The 21,633-nt window shown below is 37.4% G+C and overlaps 1 protein-coding gene across 1 annotated transcript in view; it reads right to left on the minus strand.

Annotated features, from left to right (window-relative positions):
* Nucleotides 1-21,633, minus strand: part of LOC129775684 (uncharacterized) — a 135,744-nt gene that overhangs the window by 68,582 nt on the left and 45,529 nt on the right. The window contains exon 3 of the mRNA XM_055780696.1: nucleotides 14,377-14,558. Within this exon, the coding sequence (XP_055636671.1) occupies nucleotides 14,377-14,558 (182 nt within the window). The remainder of the gene's footprint in view (nucleotides 1-14,376; nucleotides 14,559-21,633) is intronic.

A 21,633-nucleotide genomic window follows, 5' to 3' on the forward strand; every position in this document is an offset into this window, starting at 1 on the left:
TCAGCATCGTGAATTAGTGCATGTTTGAAATCTTCGCAACAATTTATAAAAGGTGTCCGAAAATAGCGCGGGAATTGCGGTGCGGTTAATTTCAGTTCGTGGCTGAGATCGTAAGCTGGAAAATTCACTTTTGATCCTTTGGGCCGCTCTAGGAAGCGGAAGAAAATCCTCCGTCACCGGACCCCCTCTGGTAAGCCCTCATCACAATGGATTTTCGTTTATATAATTATTCTATTCGCGAATCAATACGGAGCTCTTATGAATAGTAGATAATGGTACTCGGTACAAAACAAAATATTATTAACCTGGAAAGATAAGAGAATAGTTACGATGCTGTGTATCTCCTTCGTGTATTTTTTTTAAATCGTTTATTTTTACAGCCTCAGTTACATAAGTTTCAAGGAGCCAAACTCCTCACTGTATTGTTGCAACATTTTTCCTTAATTCTAATGTTAATGATGTAGAAAACCGATTACTCGCGGTCTAACCGAGTTTAGAAGGGTGACATATTTTCTTCAGGAAAAGGAAGGGATATAAGGATCACACTCACATTCATCACACTCAATTCTTAAGCCTATCTAATTCACCTTATTCTATTGTTAGTAAGAAGCACGAAGATCGATAACTTTTAGAAAGACATATATTTGGGACATGTAATCAAGGTCTAACCAAGCCAACACACCTCTCACCGGCACATTGGGCTGCCTTCCTCTAGCCCGAAGAGAGTTTTTTAAATTCGGTCTGACAACAAGATACACCTCGCACGACCAAACAACGTGTTCGATGTCGTGGTAACCATGGCCACAAGCACAGATGTTGCTATCGCCAAGATTAAAACGAAAGAGTAGCGCGTCTAATGAACAGTGATTGGACATGAGTCGGGATAAGTTGCGAATAAAACCCCGACTCAAGTCCAAACTTTTGAACCATGGTATGAGGCTAACCTTAGGGATAATCGAGTGAAACCACCGACCCAATTCATCTAGCACTTTCTCCTTCGTCGCCACGTTGTCTGGAATATTGTTTGTTACAACTCTATAGCCCGGTGATGTATGTATATTGAGTATTCTATGGCCATGGGTGCTCTCTTGGGAAGTTCATGTAGCTGCTGCAGTGAATTGATCTCATTGGGTGTTATGTTTTGTATAGGAAAAGGAAAGAAGAATGGGCATGTGGATTCGAGGAAGTGAAGCGGGGTTCTTAGGAAGACATATATAGGGAGCATAATATTAAAATCGCGACTACTCAAGCTATCATCTGATATGCGTGAATATACCCTTTCGATCTTCTAAATCAGCAACCAGTTAAATTCATTAATTGCATTTTTTTACATAACCAAACGACATGACCGTTATTATGACATCCTGGACCACATATATGAATTGTTAGTAGCAAGACCTACACTATGAAAACGTGAATTGAGCACGAATTAATTGAGCAACATACAATATAATAACAGATGAATGCCTATTATCGTTAAATGGAGAATGATTCATTATACGCATCAACTCACAATGTGAGCTAACATCCGAATTTAGGCAAAAAGATTTCTCATTGCGTCGGGAAAGAAAGCGAGTGGATAGTGCAATCAAAAGAAAACATACCCAATCGTCAAATTGTTAGCTTTTTTAACTATATTCACTGTTCATGCTTTATGCAAAAAAAAAGCTGGATAAATTTCCTTTCTAATGGTATATAACATAATATATTGCGCAATAACGATTTTGAGTAATATACGTTTGAAAACTCTTAATAAATCGTTACATTTTTCGTAGAGTGACCCCCCTATATAGAAATCAAAGACATAGTCAACATCATCAGAAACACACCGTTCAGTAAGTACATATCTAAATTAAAGAAAAAAGGGTTCGTTAATCTTTGTTTATCTTATATGTTATGCTTCTCTGCTCTTTCAAATTAATTCTGACGAGTACGATGCCCATATAAAAATTTATTACGAACGCAAAGGGGTTATATGTGTAGGTACAAAATGTATGTTTTATTTGAATTTTCTTTTATAAAATTCAGGTTTATGTAAAATTCAAATATTCAAATGTGAATTCATATATTCAAATGTAAATTCAAACATTATAATGTTCCATTATGACGACCAAATATTTCCAATTAAAATTACAAGTTTTTGAAAAAAAGCATTAGCATACCACAATATCTACTTTCACTATAAATTCAATAATATTTGTATAATTGTAATATTTGCATGTACTGTAATTTTATACCCGGGATAGCTAATCAAACAACATAACATATATTGTCATCAATATGAAAATATTGTAAAACACAAATGCATAACGAGCACTCATTTCTATTTGCTTATACATATTAATCGATTCATTGAACATATCTTATCTTTTATAAGCACATCTTTTAATTGACAAAAAGTTTTACACAGATAAAACAAAATTATCTGGCATCCTTTTAACGAACCACAGAAAATGACGCGAACAAAAATTGAATGAAAATGTTGTTAACCTGAAACAGCGGCAACTCGACATGCTAGGTTGCTTCAAACAGTTTAAGTCAACCTCGTCAAATGGTTGCTCCGATTGTTCGGGTTAACCCGTGTTCGGATGGCCTCACGTTAGAAACATGAGAGGAAGGCTGTAATAGCACATGATTTGAGCACCACTATCAAAAGCAAACAAACCAAACAAATGTAGAGGCCGTTCACCTAAAAAATGCTTAGTATACAAAAACACAAATAACGCAAATGCAACCACATGTGCCACACGTACGATCGGAAGTTATTACTCCCCATTCTTTACCTCATGCGTTCGGGAGTCCGTACCAAGGCGCATTCATACTACAGGATTAAAATTACACATACAGCCAAGTTCAATGTGCACTAAATTTAACTGACTTAGCAATAACAACATTTTCGGCATTGTCGCTCCCTTTGTCACGCTCTCCCATATAATAACATATACGATATAGGAACAAATTGTAAATCATATATAAGCAAGCGAACAGTATGAATAAAATGACTCTTAAACTGAAGTTGGACTCTGCAAATCATTCGGTCTTAACGGGTAGATACTTTTATAGTCTACCCTAGTTTCGATACCGATATACTAACCAGAGAAAGCCTTCTCCAATGTAACCTGCTACATGGCATATCGTGACAGGTTATCTCCTGTAGACCCTGCACCACGATTTTATGCCGAAAATAGCAAAATAGCAAATACGTGTTAGTACGTCGAAACCCGGAAATTCCGGTTTGTATTTAGTTTGAATGCGTGCAAAAGTAAATCCGTGAAGAAAAGTGGAAGAATTTTTTACGAACTGAGTCCAAAGTAGTCAGAAGTGTAAAAGCATAACACGAAACACTGGACAACAATTGGGGGTAGTCGATGTTTCTCGAAATCAAATCAAAGATAAAAATCTGTTGTAGATTCGAACGTTTGGATCATAATAGTCATAATCGGGCATGTTCTTTGACAACGGTAATAAGCGAAAGGCATAGAGAACGAAGCTGCGTTGAACTCTCTCCATTCAGAGTGTTTGGGTTGTGTGAAATGGAACCCACACACATGCAGTATACTCCAGGATACTACGAACCAATGACCAGTATGACCAGAGGGCAGTGTTGCTACATTTTAATCTGTACCAGAGGGGTTAAAAATCTTTCTCATCTGTACTTTTTCTTCCAAAAATCTGTACCATCGAAAATTTTCGTTGTAGAGAAAAATCCATTTTATTAGCATAAAATACTCATTTATTTACTACAAATACTACATCTACATTTCATTCGTCATTCGTGTGTTTGATGATGCTTGTACATAGTTTTTTTCTGAATCTAGATTGCATAGGGGAAACGCGAGTGATACGGACAGCTGGGTAATATGGACAGGTGGTTGATTTGTATAGTTACATTTTGAATTTCAGGTTTCTGTTAATGAGAACACCTTCTACATGTTATTAATAATATTTAAGCCATAGGCAATGAATACTGATCAAAGTGGAAAATTTTAGCTGCTTCGGTATTAACCTTCTACAACCCAACCCGCTTTTAGACGGGCTTCACTAATTTTCTGTTCAAATTATTTAGACATTATTTTCAATGTTCACCCCCACTAGAATGTCTTTAGAATACAGTAGAACCCCGATTATCTGCGGAATAGTCGGGCTAGCTCATCGCGGATAACACAACAAATGACTAAAAATGAGGTGCAAACACAAAAAACAGATATTTCAGTATGAAAACAATGTTCCATCAATACAGGAATCATTGAACTATCCATCTGTAAGGTCGTGTACACCAGTTGTCAAATAATGAGAAAGTCATGACCAAAACCTACCACTCATTGTCAAATTTAGGGTAGGTTCATAGAATTACTATGGAACTCGCTTTCGCGGATAAACCGCACCGTGGATCATCCGCTCGCGGATAATGAGGGTTCTACTGTATTTTCATCTATCACACATACACATTGGTGTTATGCTGGCAGATTTCTGCTAGAAGTATTTTATGTTGAAAGTCGGAAATTCGAGACAAAAGTGGAATGGGGTTTTTAGACAAATAAAACATTTTGGTCTTAGAGGGTTAAGCACTTTGAGTGGTTTATTATCATAACTCAATTCGCTGGTGGTTATATTTCGGTTTGTAAGTTAACAGAGAAGCGACATTAGGTATGTAAGGAAAAGTAAATTCATTTTTGAGTGGAAAATTAAAATTATTGAAATAATTGTACCGGTGGGGTAAAACGGACAGTTGCCAGTGGGAGTGAGATGGACTGTGAAAAGTCTGTTTAATCTATTCCTAAGGAATGCCCTGCGTCTATAAATGGACATCAAATCGCCAAACGTAGACTGTTTGGAAGCTGAGTGGAACCAAAAGCAAAATAATGGAGGTTCTGTTCGTTTATACTGCTGAAAAGCACGGTATCATTTCTAGCAGGATCAATTCGATTTTTTCATCAGTTAACGGACATTCGTGATGAGTTCAGAGCTTGGTTGAATAAAATTATTCCTCTCGCGATCGATAAACCTCTACGCTTCATATATTACAAACCTGTCCATATTCTCCCCACTATATGACCATATCGCCCGCATCGTAAAAAATGTTGTACTTTTCTGTCTGTTTTGATTTCAGTAAAAAACATTGAAAAACACGTTTTTATAAAATAATTTGGCCAATTAGGTAGAAAAACAGTATATTGAGTAAATTTTATATATATTGAGTCAATTTTTAATTTTACAATTGTTATGGGACATACTGTACTAATACTGGATCAAAGATACACGCAATGAATCTTATTCCTCTAACAGAAATTTCATGAAAAAGAACTATTTTTTTCAAAGTTACCTGTGTTTTCTTTTTCATATTTTCGTAGTATCTGGAATCAGTGAGACCGTAGAATAATTTCGAATCTGTCTGTATTTTATCCGAAAAACCTAACTATCTACAAAATGACGATCAATTATCGAGCATAATGATAAGTATTTAGTATGAATCGAATCATTTTGACTATCTATATAAATGGAAGTGGAAATAGGCCGTATGAATAAAAACAAAATTCATCTTTACTTTACTTCATTCGAGCAGTCGAGCAGTGAGATTAAGTTTTTACTACGTTTGGTATGAATAAAAGGAACAACAAAGTATTTACTTTTCGAAAATGGATGTTTAGCTGATTTCGTATGAATAAAACAGCATTCATTAAGTATTTACTTCGTTATTATCAAGTATGCTCATGAGCATACTTTGGATCTGAAAACACTATCATTCGTTTTGATGTCATATCCGATTTATGTTTAATGCTGCTATCTTGCGCTTGAAGTTAAACAAGTTAACGATCCGCATTGATGGCATTGAGCTTCGTTTACTAGTTCAGGGGAGCGTAAAAAAATTGATTGATTTTCAGGCGGAATGAACACGTTTTTAAAATTTAAATTATGAATGAAAAATAACCTTTCCGTACCAATTTGGCATTCTGTTCAAATGAAAAACACTTTGTTTGCAGGTGGTGAAAAACTCTTGTACGATATTGTTTTTGAAGACAACTTTATATTATAATGAAAAGTTTCAGTAATGATGTTGGAAATGTATAGACAAAGGGTTAAATAAAAGTCGGAAAAAAGTGTTTTAAGTGATTAAATAACATGATGTGAACATTTTCATTAAAATTTTAACATTTGAAAACTGGCTTCGTGTCTACTAATATGATAGGTATTACACTAACGAGATAGGGACCTATTCCTTTTTCATCGCGAATTCACGCTTTGTCCAAAAAAAACGTTTTGAAACAAAACCTTAACAATCAGTTGATAGATGTTTGACAAAGTAAAAAATATGTTCGAATTCGAAAATCAAACTAGTAAAGTAAACTTTTATTCATACGGATTCAAGTAAATACTAGGAGAGTTTACTTTACTTGGAAACGGGCAGAATAAGTAAATACTTTGTTTTATTCATACGACCTAATGTGTTGGTAATCGCCACACCCAAGAAAGTAATCGTCCGAGACGAATACACCAAAATAAAGACATCTATTTAGTTGTATTCGTCTCTGTCCGTAGATCAATATTATGTTATGGTTGAAATTTAGAAATTTTTGGAAAGCTCTGAGAAGAAGTTCGAAAAAAAAATAATTCGCATGTGTTCTATAATGACATCGTTGTTAGCCCAGTTGGACAAACTTCTTGCTCTGTTGGTGTGAAGCGAAAATTATGAATGATTTTTTTTCTGTATGAAACATGTATTCCATTTAACGGAGAATCAAGAATCTTGGGCGAAAATGGTGTCTGAAAACAAATTTATATTATGGTGCCTAGTTTTAATAGAAGTAATAGAAATATTTTAACAAAAATAAATTGTAAAGGACCAATTAGAAGATCAATAATTGACGAGTTCTACGATTGAACCAACGAACGTTCGTTTAGTAACAAAACGTTAGCCGGATCAGTTAGTATTAAATAAAATCTCAACACCTATGTTAAAATAATAGAAGAAATCTAGAAGAAATTACCAATCCTTATATAAAAACTATCAGATTAGTTGAAACTAGTTTTATCGTTAAACTTTATGTTCTGGAAATTTGTTAATCATAATTTTCAACTCTTTATCTCGTATGTTTACCTAAGAACTTTGAATGCGTTTCCTGAAGTTTTATTTATGGGCGAACTTCATATGTAATCTTCTGGCAATTTTATGCATGCAATCTGGAGCATTCCTTTCCGAGCATTCCGTTATATTAGGCTGTCAAAAAAGTCCTGCGGTATTTTTTTTTGAATTTTCATTTGTTCATAAAATTAGTTACAATCATCTGTTTTAAGTCAAATATGCGCCGTTTTGTTCGATGACTTGTTCCCAACGAGATGCCAACTTCATAATACCCCTGTTATAGAAGCTCGCTTCCTTATTGGCAAAAAACTCGGATAGCCAATTTTCACAGGTCTCTTTTGTGGCTAACTTCTGACTACCTAGCTCGTTCGCCATGGACAAAAACAGGTGGTACTCACTTGGTGCAAGGTCCGGACTATACGGCGGATGCAAAAGAACCTCCCATTCGAGCTCCCGGAGCTTCTGGCGCGTCACCAAAGAAGTGTGTGGCCTGGCGTTGTCCTGATGGAAGACAATGCGGCCTCTGTTTATCAAAGATGGCCTCTTCTTCATGAGTGCTACCTTCAAGCGGTCCAGTTGTTGGCAGTACAGGTCCGAATTGAGCGTTTGGCCATAGGGAAGCAGCTCATAATAGATTATTCCTTGACAATCCCACCAAACACACAGCAGAACCTTCCTGGCCGTTAATGAGGGCTTGGCCACCGTCTGAGCCGCTTCAGCGGGCTTCGACCACGACCGTTTGCGCTTCACGTTGTCGTAAGTGACCCACTTTTCATCGCCAGTCATCATCCGCTTCAGAAACGGGTCGATTTTGTTGCGATTCAGCAGCGATTCACATGCGTCGATACGGTCAAAGATATTTTTTGCGTCAACGTGTGTGGCACCCATACATCGAGCTTCTTTGTGAATCCAAGCTTCTTCAAATGGTTAATAACGGTTTGATGACTTATCCCCAGCTCTTTGCCGATGCTACGGCTGCTACTATGCCGGTCTTTCTCGGCTAATTCAGCGATTTTGTCGCAATTTTCGACGACAGGCCTTCCGGAGCGTGGCGCATCTTCGACGACCTCTACACCAGAACGAAAACGTTGAAGCCATCGTTGTGCGGTGGAAATGGAAATTGTATCGGGTCCATAAACTGCACAAATTTTATTGGCAGCTTGAGATGCATTTTTGCCTTTGTCATAGTAGTACTGTAAAATATGTCGGATTTCTCTTTATTTTGCTCCATATTTGCGACACTATAACTCACGAACGACTTAACCAAACAAAACACTGTCAAGGACTAGGACGCGCAAAAAAACCTTTCCAACAAGCTATAGTATGACTCGATACAATGAATACAACTAGAACTACGCGCTTTCAACGACACCTCGCGGAAATACCGCAGGACTTTTTTGACAGCCTAATATAATAAAGCAAATAAATAAAGCAATTCGTCACCGTTCTAGAAAAATGCGCTCGTTCGTTAAAGGTTAAAAATACGACATTAAACTATTTACTTTGAATTTGCTTCAGTTCCGAGCATTATTGATGGTTTTCTTTTTTTTTTTTTTTGGATAATTTGATTATTTTGGAACACAGTTCGCCCGCAGTGATGTTTTGGATAGTTGAATTTGCCCACATACTTCAGGCACAACTGTCCACAATAAATCATCATTCGCTGCTGGAATCCACTAAACCATTCACAAATATCAATCGATTTCCGCGCAACTTCTAAAATTAAACTATTACTCGCAGCACAATCGCTACACTAGGTCATAAAGTGGGGATTTTAGCTACAACTCGAAACGGATCTTCAGATGTACAATCCACTCCCATCCTTCGTCACACAGCTGGAGTTCGGAATCTGCTCCACGGCATCGTGTGAGTCTGATGCCGCTAGTTTATCGGATGTCTTCTCAAAGATTATGCTGTTCTCATGCCGTAATCGTAATGGCACATCCTGGTGGCGTTGTTTTCACGAATATGATTAAGACGCAGTCGAGCGACTCAACCTTCAATTGTTGTGTCAATCGAATGTGTCGGCAGGATTGGCACCCGATGACGTTGACATTGACGACGCGAAGAAACTGTGAAACGTCAATTAATTATGTAAACTATGTCCTGGAGTTGGGATTCACCTTGCGGGCTGCACATTCATGTTTCATGCCCGAAGGTGCTAACATGCCGATAATCGCTGTAATGCTCAGCCATTATTAGCAAGGGTTCACTTGTACTCCTCTCAAAGCGTGAAAACCGCATTTGTAGACATCTAGCAATTTACATTATCTCAAGCAGCGGCCTGGGGGCGATTACCAGCAACAAATGTAAACAGGAATCAATTCAATTAAAAATTCATTTAAACGTACATATAAATGTGGACACTCTGCGGCAATGCAGTGAATTGGATTGTGCAGAGATTGAGGTGTCCCTCCGTTCAAATTTGATTGTTTCTCACGCCAAGTTGTCGTGGTTCCGAGAAGGGCTTGTCGATTAACAGTGTGGTTCAGAAGTGTTTGTCTTATTAACTGAATCTCCAGCTTTACTTCAACTAAACTGGAAATAGTGGTTCACTTATTGCAGAAATTGTACTGAGGAATTTCCTATGAAGGTACCTCCCGAGGGCCCAAATGCACAATCCAAGCACATGGGAGACCATTGTTGACATTCGTGTATGCCCTTTGTGCATGGATTAAAATGCAGTTTGATTCGCTCAATAAATTACCACACTATGAATCAAATCCCGCGGAAAAATGGTATATGTAGCGCTAATAAGCTCGCCCGTTGCTGCGCACAAAGCTCTACCAATGCACCGCCATTCATTAGCCAAATGTTCCGAGAGTTTAGCGTAGATTATCGCTGACGCTGGGCTGTCAGCTGGGTGGGTTGGTTGGTTGGTTGGTTGGTTAGTGGCAGTCAAATGCGCAAGCGTCATTTACGGTATCGAACAAGAAGCTCACGTGCAGCAACAGCAGCAGTAGAGGACCACTCCCAGCCCTTAGGGCTGCAAAAGGGTTTGGGCTAATTGCTGGTAGCTATTGTGCGCTTTGATAACTTGTTTGTTTATTTGATTGGCGAAATATCATACGCTGTGGACAGGTTTATTTGCATCCATTGAAAGTATGTCAGGTCATTAGTTATTACGTGTTAGCAAAAAGCTTTTCGTGCACCACATAAAAACACTCATAATTCGGTATGCTATACACTTTGTAATATTTGATGAACTGGAAATTGTTTTCGATTTAAAGTCTGGTAAGGCTTATGAACAAACCAATTTCCCGAGACAATGATGATTATATGCACTCAGAGATCTTTATAAGGATCATTTGGCTCATACAGCATTCCAGAAACATATCTCGTGGTTTCTTTTCACGATTTTGATTTGTAGTTTGCAATTCACGGGAACTAGTCTTCAAAATAATTCTCTCGAAACCGTCTTAATCATTTTACATCCGCTAATCTTATTATGATTATCTCTAAAATCTAGATTCATTCTTGATTTCCATATTATATTAATCAATTCTAGTAAATTTTTTCTTTCATCACGTTTCTGTAGCACATTTGCCATTTCGTTTTGTTTTACAGACCGAATATGATTCTCTTTAATTTTCGTTCGCGACTATTGAAGAAGAAAAATATCAGCAGTTACTATTGAAGATAGACAACAATAATAAATAAAGGTTTTGGATTCTTTCTGTCACTTCAACCTTCACATTTATTCATATAACCAACGGCCCTGTTCAGGACCACCATTTGGGGAAGCGAACGAGTTAAATTTACGGATTTTTTTAACAATTGAAAGAACTCAATCCAAAATAAGCTGTTCCGAACAATCACAGTCTCATGTCGACTTCCGTCCATTCGCTTTAGGTACAGACTCTTCTACTTTTTTACCAAGTTTCCGAGAAGAGTTAATGGTGGAAGGAAGGAAGGTATTGAATTAGAGAGACTTTAAACTCTGAGAGTTCATTCGTCTCTTAGGTTAATGGTGGCAATTTGGTCAAAATCTGATAGTCACACTAATAAAAAAATTAAAAAATCCAACCGAACAAACAACAAACAAGATGACGATCGATGTTTGGTAGTTTAAGTATGTTCACCAGATTTTCATGAGATTTCTCCCACATTCCCCGGAATACGGTAGGTGTCAGTGAAGTGCAGTTTTCATTACATTTTATGCAGTGTAGATATTATAATAAAACTTCATTTTCAGCATTCCCTAAATGAATACTCCAAATTGACTCTTTTAGGGGTTATTTTCGATTATTTATAGTGAGCTGATTCTACTCAAAGGTTTGAGGATTTTCTACGATTACACGATCATTTACATGCATTATCAGAAAAAAATTATTGTTGTATTACTTTGCTTTTTTTCGATGGACAGAAATATCTAACAAAGACTCATTCTCAAAATGTTGCGCTGAATCACTGAAAATAACTCGAAAAGCTTGCGGTAAATCGACATAACCTAGAAACTGCCGGATTTCTAGAATGAATTCGCACGTTAACAAACATTTCAAACCACCATCCTGTTTGTAGATTGAATTATTCCTCGACATAATATCGAAAAATTTACCGTCAAGTGGTTAAAAACCCGTTTTCCACCAACCGTTTAATCCCAGAAAACATTGATTCAAATATCTCTGAACCAATTGGGCAGATGTGAATGCAGGGAATGTGTTTTCCCAGCGACTACCATTAATTCGAAGTATCAAGTCTAAAAATTTCAAAAAAAACATTTTTTCCTTCCATAGTTTAAGCATTCAATAATATTCTAGAAAGGACCTTTCGAAAATCCTATTATTTACCGAATTAGAGCCATTTTAGTGATGCGGCAGTAAATCTCTCACCGAAAGTGCATTCCATCATTCCATGTTTCCAGCAAATGTAACCATAAAAAATCAAACTCTCGTATAAAATTAAAATAAATATGTATTCTATGATGTTTGTTGCATTTCAACAAACTGCGAAAATGTTTTAACTCTAATATTGGATTAATTTGCGTAATTCATGACTTATCTCTATTGGAAGTGTATCATTTACGCTCACTTTCTAGTGCTTCATCAGAACATCGGATTGTTACATTGCAAATTTGTGAAAATTCACACCAAAGAAGCGATTATGGTTTAGCTGCTCGCGTCGGAGGAGATTGCCAAGCTGGTAGAATGTCATTTGGCATAAAAGGCCTAAGTAGTGGAAGCAGTGGATGTTCCGGAGAAAGCGAAGTTAAGGTTCCAAACCAAACGTCCGGCCGGTATCATGATGATTGGTGACGTCCTATGGTTTGAAAATGCTGTCTGTTTTCATTGATGCTGGTGATAAAATAAGTGTGTATATTTTGAAGGAACAAAGTGCTTCCCTGGGTGAAGGCCAACTTCTTTGAGAATCAACACGTTGTCCCACAACAGTTTGGAGCGCCATGTCACACGTCAAATCGGACCCAACTATGACTGATGGAAAACATGAAGTTTTGTCCGAAAGATTGTTGGCCCTCTAAAAGTCCAGACCTTAACCCGGTGGATTATACGATTTGGGCGTATGTTGAAGCACAAGTTTGCAAAACATCTCACGCTAATCTGAAGATAATGAAGTCTGTCATTGGCACCAAATATTTTATAACAAAATTGTATCTATTGACCGAAACCTTTACCAATTAGCTCCGTGTACTTAAATCTTTTCAGATAATCACCAGATTGCAATCCTTCAAACGGTACAGCTTTATTTTTTAAGTTAAGCTTTCCTTGCAAATCGTGAGTTTCGTGACCGATATATTTTCATCATAGCACAATTCCCATTCGAGATATTATGAATGCGCCAAAGCGCAGCCACTACCTAAGCAGTTTAGCACAAAATAATGACCATCAAAGATACGTGGGATCTCCATAGCCACAGTGGTTGCGCGTTCGCTTAGTAAGCGATCGATCGTGAGTTCAAAACTCAAGGCCCTCATTGACCATCTTTGTGTTGTTACAGAATAACTACGTCCACGCAACAAGAATCAGTGATGGAGATCGATCCATGGTCGAAATAAGATAGATTCATCCATACAACTGCTCTGTTTGCAAGACACATCGGGTTGCTGTTCTATAAATAACTCAACAATGACCAATGAACTGTCTCTGCTGTCCGGTGGTCTAACTGGATAATGGAAGATCAGAAGGAATACTCTTACGCCTAAATGGCTACTATGTAAATGTACCATATGCAATGGTATAGAAGGGAATACTCTTACGCCGAAAATGGCAACTGTGTAATGTGCTTATTATAGATATGATAAACATGTGACATGTACACGAATAAAAATTCGGCTCTGTTACAGCTAAAATGCTAATGAGCCTAAAATAAAAAAATGGGACAAAAGATACGTGTTGGTTGATGCGGTTGTAGAAGGTGAAAAAAATGGGAACATATGACACTGTTGAACTATTGTTTTAGAAATGTCTACATATTGCACGACAATACAGTTGAAAGGGTAATTTGCATAGCAATATTTGTAGGAAACAATATAAGCAGTGAATTTTTTTTTTTTAAATCAATGCAAACCAAATTCAAAGCATATTAACATAAAGCAACAACGTCAAACACCCATTTCTAATGCTTCCCTTTGCCTCACAATGAAACTCCGACGAACGCTCAACTCATAACAGCGGAACTAATTTACTTAACACCAGAAATTGATTTTTTATCTCCTGTCGATCGTGTTTCCCACATCCAAAGTTCAAGATTGGTTACGCTAGGAGTGGAAATTTTCTCTTGCCACTCCGTCCCTCACTTCCAACGAGTTTAGTTAGGACTCTCTTCGGTCTCATTTATGTATATCACTTGCAAACAAGATTTCCGTATGCCTTTTTCTTCACTATGATCAAGCACCCAAGCGGTGGGTTCATTGTCAATGTTAATTTAAAAAAATATTATTTTAGTTGTTTCCGGTGGAATGATTCATTTAACACATATACCCGCAATCGATGTAGTAAGGAACAGCGATCGTGTTCTAGAGGCAGATTTTTTCCAACTATCAACTTTAAAGTTTAAGTTCCGTGGTATTATCGTCGAAAAAAGCGGTAAGCAAGGGACCATTTTATCTACATTGCCGGAACTCACAGCCAGAGTTTTGTTCTCCCCACCAGGCCAGATCCCAGTGCGGCTTTACATATATTTAGACACCGGTGAATAGTAACGACAGCAGCGCAGGGCTTGTACCGATCTAATAAACTGATATCAATAAATCCAACACGAAAGTGTTGTGGGGATCGATTGCCGAAGCAAAACTTGAACATAGTCTCCTTTTTTTTCGGCTCTCTTCCCTCACTTACCTTGCTGGAAGTAATTAGCCTTGCGCACGTAAACACAAACCAGTGCCATCAGCTGCAGCTGGGACAACCGTTGGCGGGTAGACTGCGGCAACGGGAGCAAGTCCCGCAGGTTCGCAATCTCCGAGTTGATCAGATCGCGTCGCAGCTTCGAGGCTCCTTTGGTTGATTTGTTGGCGTCGAATCTGGAAGCGATAGGAGAGAACGCTTATTAGGAAAACCCAAATTCGTTTTAGCTGTACAGTCATTACTTTTGGGTAAATTCTGGTTTAAGGTGGTTATTAATTCCAATTTAAAGAATACCTCCGGAGAAAGTAAGTTTTCTAGAATGCAAAAAAAACCCTCAAGTCAAAATTATACTATTTTTCATATCTTCTCTTGATAACCTACAAGACGATAATGGTTACTGAAAAGAAAACTTCCAAATTATCAGTCATTTCAATTCCAGTCACTTCGAATCGCAGTTCTACTTTGAGTATTTGTTTAACAACCTAAATTGAAGCTATTATGCGTAATGCGTATCGTTTAAATTCAAATTTCAATCACGTGCGTTCGGAAGCCACCAACATGTGGTCGCGTCGCGATAACAACAATAACCACCCACAAGTCCCGCTTCCCATTCACCGCTCGTGGCGTCCGCATAATTACTCATGGGCGGTCCCAATTGTTATATTATTATTGTGCTGGGAAGCCACCGACATAATTTGTTGATTTATGATAACTATCTGCTTATGTGCCGTGAATGGTACGTTTTGACGTGTCTAGTTTATCGATCGTAAGAAACTGCCAAAGAATACAAATTGTTTTTGTATTCCTATTGAAGGTATCTCGTTATCTCGTTTACCCAAATACTTATCATTTTCTACGTATGATGTGGAAAATAAATGTGATACCTCGTCTCGGCGCATCATTAACAAACATCCGTTCGTCTCCTATGGATCTGTTCGTGGTGGTGTTGATCAGAAAACCCAATTCTCCCATCCTCAATCATTACCGCATATCGCGCGATCGCAGACTCACGCGCTGATGAACATCTGTTTTCGGCGATCATTTTCAAAAGCATATCACCATCACTCATCGAAACGAAAGTGTTATTGTCATTATTGCTCTTATCTTTGCCCAAGCGGAGATTAATCGACCTAAGGAAAGCACTCGGAGCCAATTTATTTTTCGGTTTAACTTCAAGCGCACAAATCTCTGCTCCCCTTGATCGTATCGCCGAAAAGAGGGAAACCTAAAGCTTACCCAATATAAACAATTCAATAGATCCCCCCGGTTATCGTATTCTAGCGATCGCTGGACTGTCAATGCGACCGGCCAGCGGTTATTTGTTATTGTCATAATTTCTGTTTTGTTAATATTTCATTTTCGGACCTTCGGATCTCCGCGGGAATCGATCATCGCTAGTTCGACAAAGTAATTCACCGATGAATGATCTCCATTTGGACAATGATCATTGATCACCCGCCTGATTGGCTGTACGACGCGTGGAAATTCCTATTCGGCGAGACGCAGGCCGCCGTTGTCTCAAGATCTCTATATTAATCCTCGAACATTGATAGTGGATATTTTGGGAATTCCTCACTTCGAATATCAATCTTTCTGGCGTTTTGTTTATTTTTCTTTTTTTCTTCTTTCCCCCTACAATGATCCATCCGACCTTCCCGGTGGGGTTCCGGCCGTATCTTGCAGATGATGGTGATGACGACTGTTGTTGACGCTTGAGACGACTTGTTGTTTGGCCATTTGATCCGCTTCTTATTTTTCGGAACCACAAGAGCGAACACCGGCACCGATTAGCAGTGGATCTCCCTGAGACTGGGGTTAGAGGGGAAAATACCTATGTGTAGATGATGTTTTCGATTGGATGCCGTAGCGATCATCTGGCAATGGCTTCAGAAAGGGTATTGCACAGCGACCGAAAACGGCTGATTTTCGTTTGAACACTTTGAACACCATTTGGTGGTCATCGGCAACAGCCTGTGAAGATTAGGATAACCCAAATAGCTCACATTGTTTGGCATTCTCGTTCGCCAACCTTATGAGGCTTTTAGTTTCATGAGATCAACATCTACAAACGTTTTTTTATTCTATGATCACTACATTACGTTAAGAGTGTATGGAATCACAGTAACTATTCGATGTCGGGATGGGTTTATTTGTTTACGTGATGGCGTCACCGGAATATTTGTTTCGCGAATCGATCCTGCATGTTCACAATAAAAATCTAGGACCATTCGTGAGTTGGTTGAATCGTTGTATTTCCCCGTATCCCAATGTGTGATGTTCTGGAACGATTTGGAGAACATCCGACTACCGGTAGTAATCCCGCGTGAAACCGGTAGTAATGTTATCTAGACATTAGAACTCACTGCAATGCTTGAAAAATTACAGACGAAATCGATGTGAGAAGTTTAAATAAATACAGTAAAACCTGTTTTTGTGCAGAATTTTTTTATACGAACAAAAAATGCATCAAAAATCTTGAGCGATGTTTTTGTGTGGCATTTGAAAAAAATGAAATCTTCGGTCATTTTTTTATCTTTGATATGTATTTCATCTCTCTACATAGGGACTATGTGAGCTAATTCCCAATCTCATGTTTTCTTTTGTTTGTTTTAAGGTGTCAGTAGGAGCTAATTGCTAGGAGGAAAGAGTTGATTTTATGATCTGCGCAAGTGAGTAGGCTGCTTGTTAAAGTGAAAATAGGATAACGAATGTTGATCACGAATGAAATTATTAGGGTTTGGGTTATTTTCTCAAGGGAACTTTTTTTTATGCGGTTTCAAACTGTGTAGCGAACATAATTTTTTGAAGCTTCGATTTTTTTATGCGATTTTTTTTGTGCGGTCCCTATTCCCCGCACAAAAACAGGTTTGTCTGTAATGTTTTATTTTTATTTTTGACGAATAAAAGTAACTGATGAAGTTTTATACGAACGGATAGCTTTGTGTGGACAGTTTATTGCAGATTTTATTTATATTTTTTTTCAATAAATACTCTATCAGACGAAGTTTTTTTTTACGGATTATACTGTGTAGAATTTGTTTTTTATTTATTTTGTATTATCATTTATTGTATTATGTCTGTCATGATCTTGGTGATGATGGACTATTTTTATTTTTTATTTCGTTGTTTTCTTTTGTATCAGTTTAAAAAAAATAAAAGCATAAAAGTAAAGTCACGGATATAAAGGATATAAAATAGAAGTTTTTGTGAGAGCAGGTCTAGGATTTTTTCGTAAAGGAAATTTTCTCGACTTCTCTGGATGGGGATAGTCATTGTCTATCCAAAACTAGACTGGTGGTTGGACTTGTGCTCTGGTGGACCAATTGGCTGCAAGGGCCTTTTCGGGACCGTATCGGCTCAGTGGAGGATAAGACTGAGTATTGGCTTCTCTTTTGATAATGTACTAAAATAACACTTTTTGAATTTATATCTGTAGGTAAAATCAGTTCGTTTTTTTTTTGTTAAACTTGAAATCAGTTGAGAAAAAAAGTTAATATCTTCTAGATAACTCGTCTTGCTCAAACCTTTGTAAGGGAAGATGGCGGGATCATCATCATCATTACTTACAGGTGTTCATTGAACCGTAGCATGCTTTCCAAGATTAGCCTAAAATGCTTTCTGGGGACCCCGCGGATTTTCAAAAATTTCAAATTTGGCATTATTATTAACCTTAACGAAGTCCTTCCTTGATTTTAGCCAGAGAACAATGCACAGGGGCAGCAGGGTTAACATATCTACAGAATAATCTATATTTATACAGATTTTTCTTAAACCACGAATCTGTAGATACAGATTACAGTTTTTTTTTGGATTTCATACAAAATTTACGACTTTTTAAAAATTTGGTTCCAATTTTATACAAAAATTATTTTTATCCAATTAATTTAAAATTTTTTTCTCACATGATTGATTTTCTTTTGACATTCATCGGTAGCGTAATGTCCTGCTTTCTCATGTCGATCTAAGGTGAAAAAATGCAAACTTCAAAAATGCATCAATCGGTTAACCTAACAATACATAAATAAATAAAATATGAAATTAAAATAATACAAAAACACAGCAAATATTAAAATTAAGTATGCGCTCATGCTCATGTGCTCAAACTCATTCCATTTTTCTTCGAATTTTTTGTAGCAAGGATTGTGAATATCGGATTGATACAGTTTGACATAGCATTACATCTTTTGGGAACATATTAGGCTGTCAAAAAAGTCCTGCGGTATTTTTTTTTTAATTTTCATTTGTTCATAAAATTAGTTACAATCATCTGTTTTAAGTCAAATATGCGCCGTTTTGTTCGATGACTTGTTCCCAACGAGATGCCAACTTCATAATACCCCTGTTATAGAAGCTCGCTTCCTTATTGGCAAAAAACTCGGATAGCCAATTTTCACAGGCCTCTTTTGTGGCTAACTTCTGACTACCTAGCTCGTTCGCCATGGACAAAAACAGGTGGTAGTCACTTGGTGCAAGGTCCGGACTATACGGCGGATGCAAAAGAACCTCCCATCCGAGCTCCCGGAGCTTCTGGCGCGTCACCAAAGAAGTGTGTGGCCTGGCGTTGTCCTGATGGAAGACAATGCGGCCTCTGTTTATCAAAGATGGCCTCTTCTTCATGAGTGCTACCTTCAAGCGGTCCAGTTGTTGACAGTACAGGTCCGAATTGAGCGTTTGGCCATAGGGAAGCAGCTCATAATAGATTATTCCTTGACAATCCCACCAAACACACAGCAGAACCTTCCTGGCCGTTAATGAGGGTTTCGACCACGACCGTTTGCGCTTCACGTTGTCGTAAGTGACCCACTTTTCATCGCCAGTCACCATCTGCTTCAGAAACGGGTCGATTTTGTTGCGATTCAGCAGCGATTCACATGCGTCGATACGGTCAAAGATGTTTTTTTGCGTCAACGTGTGTGGCACCCATACATCGAGCTTCTTCGTGAATCCAAGCTTCTTCAAATGGTTAATAACGGTTTGATGACTTATCCCCAGCTCTTGGCCGATGCTACGGCTGCTACTATGCCGGTCTTTCTCGGCTAATTCATCGATTTTGTCGCAATTTTCGACGACAGGCCTTCCGGAGCGTTGCGCATCTTCGACGACCTCTACACCAGAACGAAAACGTTGAAACCATCGTTGTGCGGTGGAAATGGAAACTGTATCGGGTCCATAAACTGCACAAATTTTTTTTTTTTTTTAATTTGTACTCTTAATATTAGGCAGTCAAAAAACTGCCTAATATTAAGAGTACAAATTGAAGAACTGAACAACCATCACTCCGACTGTGCGAAAATCTATCAACGCATAGTCGAGATGTTCAGTGACAAACAAGCATTAATTGCATCGCTCACGACTGAAATAAAAATCGCTGTAAGGAACGCTGTATCTGCAGAAATGTTCAATGTTCGATCTGAAATCAAACAAATAACTACAGCTATAGAAAACTCTCAGGAGTTTTTTTCTGCTAAGTTTGATGCTATTGCTGATGATTTTCACAAACTAAAATTAGAAAATGAAGACCTTAAACTTGAAATCAAAATTTAGAAAAAAAACGCATACAGACATAACAGACAAAGTAAATAGTGCAATCAATGGAAAAAAACGCTATACTTATGGGTATTCCCGTTACACACAATGAAAAGATAACTTAATTGATCGACAAAACAATTAAATCTCCGGGGGTAGACTAGATGTCAGAATCGATAATATCAGCTTCCAGACTAAATTAAAAAAAGAAAAATTACACGCTAGTCCCAATTAAAGTTATTTTAAAAAACGAAACAGATAAAGAAACAGTATTTGACAAAAATAAACAGAAAGGTAAACTGCAATCGACATCAGTTGACCCTTCTTTATTGTTATATGGTAGACCAACTTCGAAATTTATTCGCGACGATTTGACTCCGTTTGGATCAGAGCTTCTCAAGGAACTACGTGAATCCCAGGAAATTGAATACATCTGGACCGGCAGATATGGATCAATCATAGTAAAGAAGGGTGACGGCGATAGACTACAAGTTATAAAAAACAGGGACGATCTTAGTAAGTAAATAACTCGATATTTGAACTTGACGGAGACACCATCACCAAAAAGAAAACGAACAGAAAACAACGCTTTTTATTTTCTTTGAAAACAAAAATTTGTTAATATTATTTTTTTGGACGATCACTACAAAAATGACTCATACAGACGCGACAATTTTTTCCCACTATAATATAATGTAAATGACTTCAACATCAGTTTTAAAAATAAAGACGGTAACTATCTAAGAATATTAGGTTGGGGAAAAAGTTATCGATTATTTTCTCGTTAGCTGGCTTTAGTGATCAATATCTCGCGTAATATTGATCATACAATTTCAAGTGTAGGCTCGTAAAGGTGGCATTTCACACTATAAAAATTATTTTGGTGTTTTTTGTTTGTTCCATTCAGTTATTAGTTACAGGGTATTAACAATGGAGGTGAACATAGAGAAAATTCGGTACATTTTACACCTTTTTTTATAAATGCGAAAATGCAAGCCAGGCCGCTGAAATTGTGATTGATGTTTATGGTGCTGATACTGCAACAATAAAATACGTCCAATTTAATTTATTTTCAATTTTTTTTTTTATTTTTAAAAATTTTTTTTTTAATTTTTTTTAATTTTTTTTTCAGTGCAATACACTAAATAAAAATCTCTACTTTCAACAAATAACAAATGGAACGTCCAAAGTAAGCAATTGACCAGAAACTTTCAGAATTGGCCAATAGAAGAGGTGTTGTGTTCCATCAGGACAACGCAAGGCCACACAATTCTGAGAGCATGATTGGGATGGATCCACCATATAGTTCGGACCTGGCACCAAACAATTATCACCTTTTTCTCGCATTGGAAAATTTCCAGATTGATTAAAAATAGGGATCAATAGAAGATTGTAAAAAGCTATTGCTATGGGTTTTCGCTAATAAGAACCAAGACCTCTATGATATAGATATTACGAAGCTACCTTTAGAAAGGCAGCAAATTTTCTTACAAAATGGTGTATATTTGACCCAAATCGGATAATCCGAAGCATATCAAAAATAGTTTTGAATTTTACCCAAAAATAATGGATTACTTTTTCCCCAACCTAATATTTCGATGGAATGTTCGTGGAATGAATGACTTAAATAAATTTGATAATATAAATTTGTTTCTAAGGCATTGTACATAGTGTACATAGATGTAATAGTGATTAGCGACTGGCTTAGAACCGAATTTTGTTGCC

The sequence above is a fragment of the Toxorhynchites rutilus genome, chromosome 3 (assembly GCF_029784135.1).
Source record: "Toxorhynchites rutilus septentrionalis strain SRP chromosome 3, ASM2978413v1, whole genome shotgun sequence".
Classification (NCBI taxonomy): Eukaryota; Metazoa; Arthropoda; class Insecta; order Diptera; family Culicidae; genus Toxorhynchites; species Toxorhynchites rutilus.